Source organism: Gavialis gangeticus, unplaced genomic scaffold (genome assembly GCF_001723915.1).
Source record: "Gavialis gangeticus isolate Ggan-Ray unplaced genomic scaffold, GavGan_comp1, whole genome shotgun sequence".
Classification (NCBI taxonomy): Eukaryota; Metazoa; Chordata; order Crocodylia; family Gavialidae; genus Gavialis; species Gavialis gangeticus.
The window spans coordinates 150,812,807-150,820,265 of NW_017728992.1; the positions used below are offsets into that span (position 1 = coordinate 150,812,807).

Sequence of the window (7,459 nt, forward strand, 5' to 3'; positions counted from 1 at the left end):
GGTTTAGATGGGGAGGCCTAGCTAGAGAAAATCAGGGGTCAGGTCCCAACGTATCCAATCCAATTGGCAGCCTCCTGCTTGCAAGAACATCATCCTAATTTCCATTGAGACATGGCAGGAAAATATAGGGCGGGACATAAGAACCCCAAAGAAGGATCCAAGGGTGCCCACGCAAGGTGTGGAGTACTAGGAAGGTGGTGCTGGGAGGGGCGACCCATTACAAGAACCTTGCATTTTTCGGTGTTAAACACTCTCAGGTTCTCATCCGCCCATTTCTTGAGCCTGTCAAGGTCTGCCTCGATCACCCTCCTGTCCTCAGGTGTGGATGCTTTACCCCAGAGTTTGGTATCATCAGCGAACTTGGCTAGTCTGCTTCTGACACCAATGTCTACATCACTAACGAAAATGTTAAATAGTATAGGCCCTTGAGGGACCCCACTGTTTACAGCACACAACGACAATTGACTTCCATCAACCACCACCCTCTGTTGGGTCCTACCATGGAGCCAGTTCCTCAGCCAAAGGATCATGGTGTGGCCGAGGCCGCAGTTAGCTAGTTTTGCCAAGAGGTGATCATGGAATACCAGATCGAAAGCTTTTTTAAAATCAAGATATATGACATCAATCTCTTCTTCTTGGCCAGGTGATAGGTCACTGGGTTGTAAAAGGAAATGAGATTGGTCAAGCAAGACCTAGCCATAACAAACGGGTGCTGGCTTTCCCTCAGGATGTTGCCGTCAGCCAGTCTGTTAAGAATGGCCTCCTTGATAATCTTTTCTAAGACCTTCCCCAGGATAAAGGTCAGGCTGATGGGCCTCTGTAGTTTGCTAGATCCACTTTCCTCCTTTTCTTGAAGATAGGCACCACATTGGCCTTCTTCCAATCATTGGGCACTTCACCAGGATGCCAAGAGTTCTTGAAGATCCATGCCAGGGGCTGAGCAATGATGCTAGCCAGCTCCTTGAGTACCTTGGGGTGTAAGCTGTCAGGGCTGGCTGACTTGAAGGTGTCCAGCCTCTCAAGGTGTTCCTTCACGAGGTCATCATTGATGGAGGATAAGGAATCTCCCTCACCCGGGCCTCCTTGTCCCGTAATGGGCAAGGGCATCCCATGGGATTGGTGAAAAACTGACACAAAGTACCCATTTAGCAAGTTTGCTTTTTCCTGGGCATTGGAGGTGGATCCAGCCTTCCATCTTTTGTAGGTCTGTCTTTTTAGATGCAGGAGGTCCGCTAATTCCCTAGAGCCAAGAGGGCTGCTGTGCTGTTTTGCTGCCTTTCCTTCGAGCCGGGATAGACTTTGCTTGCGCATCCAGGGTTGCTCCCTTGAGGACAACCACTCATCCTGAAATCCCATCTCTTTTGGCTTGTGGCCCTTTAGGGCCTCACTGACAAGCCTCCTTAGCTTATCGAAATCAGCTTTCCTGAAGTCAAGGACTTCTGTATTGCTTACTGACTTCCCAGCTTTACTGCAGATGGTGAAGGTGATCAGCTCGTGGTCACTGTCACCCAGCTTCCCTTAGACTGAAATGGGGGAGGGGAAGCCTGTAATAAATTATTTGATCTTATGAATTAAGTTTTCATCTAAAAATGCCCTTTCTATTAGAAGAATTTTCCACTTTTATAGAATTCTCTAAAATATACTACGTAGTCATCATAAACTTGAAAATCCTATTTTCAAAAGGAAATTTAGCTCCTACTTTCATTAACTAATACTGGATGTTACTACAGATGCATAACAGATGACATCTAAGGGCAACTTTTACATGTGCTCTGGAGTGAAGGGTGGCATTTTAATAATTAAAATACCCTCAGTGTCTTGTGTATTCAGTCCCATGCTTCAAAATGATGGTGAGGGCATTAGAACACGTCAGAGCAAGGGTCAGGCACGTGTATAAGTGCCCTAAGACTGTAATAAATAGAACAAATTGGAACACCCAGGAACATCTTATTCTAGAATGGAATTTATCCTAAACCTATTACAAGGAATTGAGATAGGTAATCTTGCTCTTTTGGATTAGGGCAATAGAGGCAATCTGTCATTTGGTTAGCAAATCTGTTCCCTCATATTCCAGGTTTTTAAGAGATTGGGAGACAGCGGAACAACTGAATTTTATAAAACATCAAAGTTTCAGCAAATGCTAAATTTCAAGTTGGAGCCCTAAGTCTAGAGAGTTTTCTGAGCTGAACAAAAAAAGCATTACTATTTTCCCCAGGCTACTGTTCATTGCCTTATAAACAAAAAGCATTCTTCAGTTTTCATCCGAATGACAAGCCTTTTGTTTTAATTTTTACATTAATTGGTCAACAAACTTAGGTATTTGCATTGCAGTATATTAATTCATAGTGTGGATGTTTTAAATCAAAGATTGTACAAGTGGATCTTTGTTCAGCTACAGTTATAACTTAAGAAACGGGGAAAATGTTTACATCATTTGGATAAGAAGCTGTTCAAGTACAGTCAATAATAAATAATATGGATACTGGGAGTATAATTATGACACTATTACCCAGGTGTTCCAATTGGGATTCCAGTACTCTGGGGATAGCATGTACATTTGAAAATGCAGTTCTTACCAATTTAAAATATTTAAATTTGGAGGAAAATTTTATATATGACTCCTTCTATACTACATGGTTAATAAAATCAAGGGATGAGTTTTATTACAGTTGCATTGTGCATGAGATCTATTTTTTTTTTTTCTTTTTCCCTGGGAATGATTATGGGGGGACTTTTGTAGTGCAGAATTTTGTAGTGCAGAAATGTTTCCCACCAGTTGACTTCCTGGTATTTAATCAGGAAGGTTATATACACTGTCACTTACAATAGAAGTCCCTCTCGCTTTTCTTTTTACTATAGCCATGCCAACCTTATATGCTGGCATCTGCTTCAGGCTATTTTGTTTTTAATTTCAGCCATAATAGTTTGGTTGTTTCTAAGAGTGAAGTTTAAGAGTAGGTTGGGACAAGGAAAGACAAGCTGGACAGGAAAAAGGAAAAGTCACTGGCAAAGACAAAGGGGCAGGCTGAGACTGAATTGAAACAAAGCTTGAACTAGGACGTGTGACAAGGGTTTGGGGGAAGTGAAGAGCTGGTTATGGACACAATTGGACAAGAGAACTGAGACTAAGTAGTAATGTGTAGGGGAGGAGGGGAAACAGGTCCATCAGGAGTTGTGGTCCTCAAGAGAACTACAGTTGGTTGAATAATGAATCAGTAGTTTTGTGTAGTGAGGTAGAGCCTGAAATCAAGTAGCAAAAGGAGACTCAGAAAATGAGATTAGGATTTTTTTTGGCAGGGAGACTTGGACTTGCCAAGGGATGAGAATAAAGTTTTTTAGTAAAAAGTCGATGTTAGAGAGGAGACAGGACTGAGACAGGGACAGGTAGAACATGACAAGGGATAAAAACCTCATGTTTGGGAGGGAGCAGACAAAAATAAGTCTGTCTACTAGAGGAGACTCCTTTCCAGAACTGAAAGATTCATGGATCTCTCCTTTTAATAATAAATTTGCTTTCAAAGAGTGGTTCATTCAACCTTTTTTACAGGTCCATATAAAGGATAAGTGCCATAGTTAAGCCCATGAAGACGTGTAGTAATTCTGTGTTCAGAGCAGGGTTTGAAAAATGTGCAGTAAATATTGCACAGACCGTGCACCTTCAAGAATGAGAATAAAAAAATATTGGAAGATATTTGTTAGGTGAATGCTGCATATTCTGTGCAAATGCTGAGGGCGGTGGTATGGTGGGAGAAAAGTCATATATGCTATCGTGTGCTTGAACTGCACACAAGGTTCCCCAGGCTTTTCCTGCCTTAAGGCTTAGTTTTGTACCTTTTAATATTCTTTTTATCTGATTTTGGTATGTATGCACCTGTTATGGTGTTTTTTAAATGTTAATCATGTCAAAATCTCATTGCTTAATACGACTGAAAATTACAATAAATATCTGTATCTGATACTAAATCTCATGATGGATACAAGTTCCCATCTATATTACCACTTCTACCATGTAGTAATCCATTTGAAAACAGCTATTTTTAACCTGTTCTGATTTATATTAAAGTTATGGTATTGATAGGGTACAATATCATTCTATAAACTATTGGAAAAGGGATTCAGGAAGATGTTAAAATTGACATTTTTTTGCTGCTTTTATTAGTTTTCAAACTAAGCCCTGGCTACCCCATTACCTAACATACATATTGGCCATAGCTAAATATTTATGCTGATGTGCTGAGCTTAGTACTCATTTTGCTTCCATTTATTTCCCCCATCTGTTTGTATCCATCTGTCATTCATGGTCTTACACTTGCATTCTGAGCCCTTTGCATCAGGGACCAATTGCTCTGCACTTTCATAGTGCCTAGTACAGCGAGGTCCCGGCATTGAGAGAGCAAATAATCTGCTAACTATACAAGGAAGGAAAAATAGGTGAACTCAGGCTGCCGGTCACATGTCATTTTTACGTTGACTGTGAGATTTCAGTTGTGAATTTTTTTCTAAAAGTTTTTCTAAGAATTAACCTGAAGTCAGATATCTGACAGTTTTTCATAGGTTTGTTGAATATTTTTGATGAATAGTTTATGCAAGAGAGACTTGGTTGGTAACTGATGTAAATATCTTTAAAAATGTAACTGTACTTCTTTCTCTTTTCAATGAGCTATTTTTCTGTGCCACTCAAAAATATTATGCTGAGATATTTTTGAAAAGGCCCTTTGTAATAGAACTTTGAAGTAAACTTTTCTACTTGTAGTAAGCTTTTCTTGAACAAGGACCTTGTATGCCTTGCACGTTATTGTGGTGCTACAAAAGAAATAGCAAAATGATTATATAATTTACAAACATTAGTTTCTGTAATATGATTCGTGACATTTTTGTTAAAATATTAACAACTTATTTTTTTTTAAATAGGGAATGGACCTTCGGGTATTTGCCTTTCTTATATGCTGTCTGGATACAGGCCATATTTGTCTCCTGAAGCTATACATCCAAATCCCATTTTGCACAATAAATTAGAAGAAGCAAGGCATCTATCTATTGTTGATCAAGTAAGTTTGTGTCTTTTTTTTCCAAGCCCTTTAGCCTGTTTGATTTTTCTCTTAAAATGTTAAATTAAAACAGTAGTAGACTTTTCCTTTTATGCATTTCCTTAGCATAGGTCTGTGCTCGTTTTAACGTAAGTAGGGCTATTGGCACGTACTTAACCCACAAAAAATTCTAAGACTCACAGTAATCTTAATCTTTGAGAGGTTTGTGGTATAAGCATAATAGTGGAAGCCAGGAGCTTTCATTGTGGTCTGAAGCAAATTGTGGGGTCTTTCTTCCATGTCCTTCCCCAGTAAAATGAAGATACTTGTTAGGCTTCCCCACAAGGTATTATAGCACTTGAAAGTAAGAAGTGCTAAATTTAATTATAAGAATTACTAGCCTGGAAACTGAAGCAAGCTTCTCTGCAAGGATTCAGCAAGCTTTATCTGATGAATGTAAAATAGATTAACAAGCTTTTTATCAACTTTTGACACTGCTTTCTTTGCACAAAATAACATTAAGCTTTTTGGCATAAATTCAGTTCTGATATAAAACCCTACACTGCTGAGTAAGTTATATTTTATACTTGCTTAGACCCAACCTGAATTTAATTGATAACATTGCTCACTTACTGTAGGATATAGTGCTTAGTTAAGTCTGTACTCTCATGTTGACAAACATATTTCACTGTGCTGGTTTAATTCATAGAACTTGGGGAAAGAGTGGAAGAATAACCTGGGCACAGGAAAAGAGAGGTATGAATTTTGTATCAGTAGCTGAAAAGTTGTATGTTTGTTCTTTTTAACCAGGCAGAAGGCAAGGTAGATTTGCACCTTCATATATTAACTAAATCAGAGGTGTATAACATAAGCTTTCTTAAGTAGAAGGCTTACTTTAATCCTGTGAAGGGACTGCAGGAAGCACAGCTGCTAAATTAAAAGCAGTTATTAGAATACAAAGGGTAGGGAAGTGGAGGAGGATAAAGAGGGAACACTGCTGAGAGAGGAGAGATGGGTAATGGAGAGAAAAACAAAGCAGGTAGCTCGTTTACTATTGTAACTCATGACAGGTAGTGCCATGTGTTATAATGATCCCCCAGACCCAACAGATGTTCTGTATTGGGAGATCAAACTGCTGTTTAAAGCAGCTTTGTTCTCCCCTAGCAACACCCTTCCCCCTTCTTAGCCCAGGCACTGTTTTCAGAATAGGAGAGGGGAAAGGGAGCTTGTTCTGGGGATTGCCCAGACAGTGCTGGAGGGGTGGAGTGGTTGGGTTGGAGCCCCTGCACCTTGGGAGGAGGGGGTCCGATCCACCCACTCCACCCTCCAGCACTAGCTGAAAAAACCCACACTGGACTTCCTCTTCCCTCTTCCCATTCTGAAGACAGCACCAGGAACAGGGCTGAGTTGCAGGCTCGTCCAGGGGTGCTGGGGGTGTGTGGCTCCCCACCATTGCGCATACCCCTGGGGGAGGCATGAGGGCATGTGCCCCCCTGGATTTCTGCACAGGGTGGAGGTGGGCTGCTGCCATTGCCTCAGGAGCTGCGTGCAACACCATGTGCCTCCCACGTACTGGCTGCACTGTGTCCTCTGCCTGCCTGGCAACAGGAGGTACAACTAGTGTTGCACACAGCTCCTGAAACAACAGCAGTGGGACACACAGCCCAGTGGGCAGCCTACCTCCCCCCTACCTCTCCTAGGGTGTGTGCAGTGGCAGGAGCCCCCCAGCACCCCTGGATGAGCCACTCGGGGCTCAAACCATCCCACAGCCTGGCCTGGGTCCCCACTCATCTCTGCCCCTGCCATCCCTCACCATGAGGCCTTAGTCTGCTCCCCACCCCTTTTCTCCCCTCCCCCACACCCCTTCCTCCCAACACACTTACTTACCTGCTGGGCACTACTCCACATGCAGCCAGTCTGCATTCCTGGCCAGCTGCAGCTGGCTGTCTGTGTCTATGTGCGCCACTCGCCTCAAACTTCTCACAGGTTGTCTGCGTACCACTGATGGCATGCGTACAAGAGTTTAGGAACTGCTGCTGTAGAGCACTTTCAGGGGCCAGATCACGTGAAAATTGTCACTTCTGTCTGCACCTTTACAGACATATGATTTTATAATGGCTAATCCAGGTAATGGGATAAGAATCCATAGGCTCAGTTTAGAGCATATTTAACGCAATCCAATCTGTGGATGAGTTCTTGTTCCTCAGTTTTTTGTTCGAGTTCATTTCTTAAGTTTTGCTATCTAAGAAGACCCACTCTGAGGTCAGCAATGGAATGTCCAAGGAGCTTAAAGTATTTTGCCTTTCTAGTGCTACTGTCAGATTGGTGTTCTTTAATGGGGGCAGGATGGCACAAAAGCCCCCATGGTTCACCAAAAGCATCTGGGTACGTATCCTAGCTAAAAGGGAGGCGTACACCCAGTGGAAGGGAGG

General features: G+C 41.9%; 1 protein-coding gene across 2 annotated transcripts in view; it reads left to right on the forward strand.

Moving 5' to 3' along the window:
* The window catches only part of OSGIN2 (oxidative stress induced growth inhibitor family member 2), a 54,594-nt gene that overhangs the window by 23,994 nt on the left and 23,141 nt on the right, over positions 1 to 7,459 (forward strand). For both annotated transcript variants that reach the window (XM_019527895.1, XM_019527896.1), the window contains exon 3: positions 4,912 to 5,048. In XM_019527895.1, the coding sequence (XP_019383440.1) occupies positions 4,912 to 5,048 (137 nt within the window). The remainder of the gene's footprint in view (positions 1 to 4,911; positions 5,049 to 7,459) is intronic.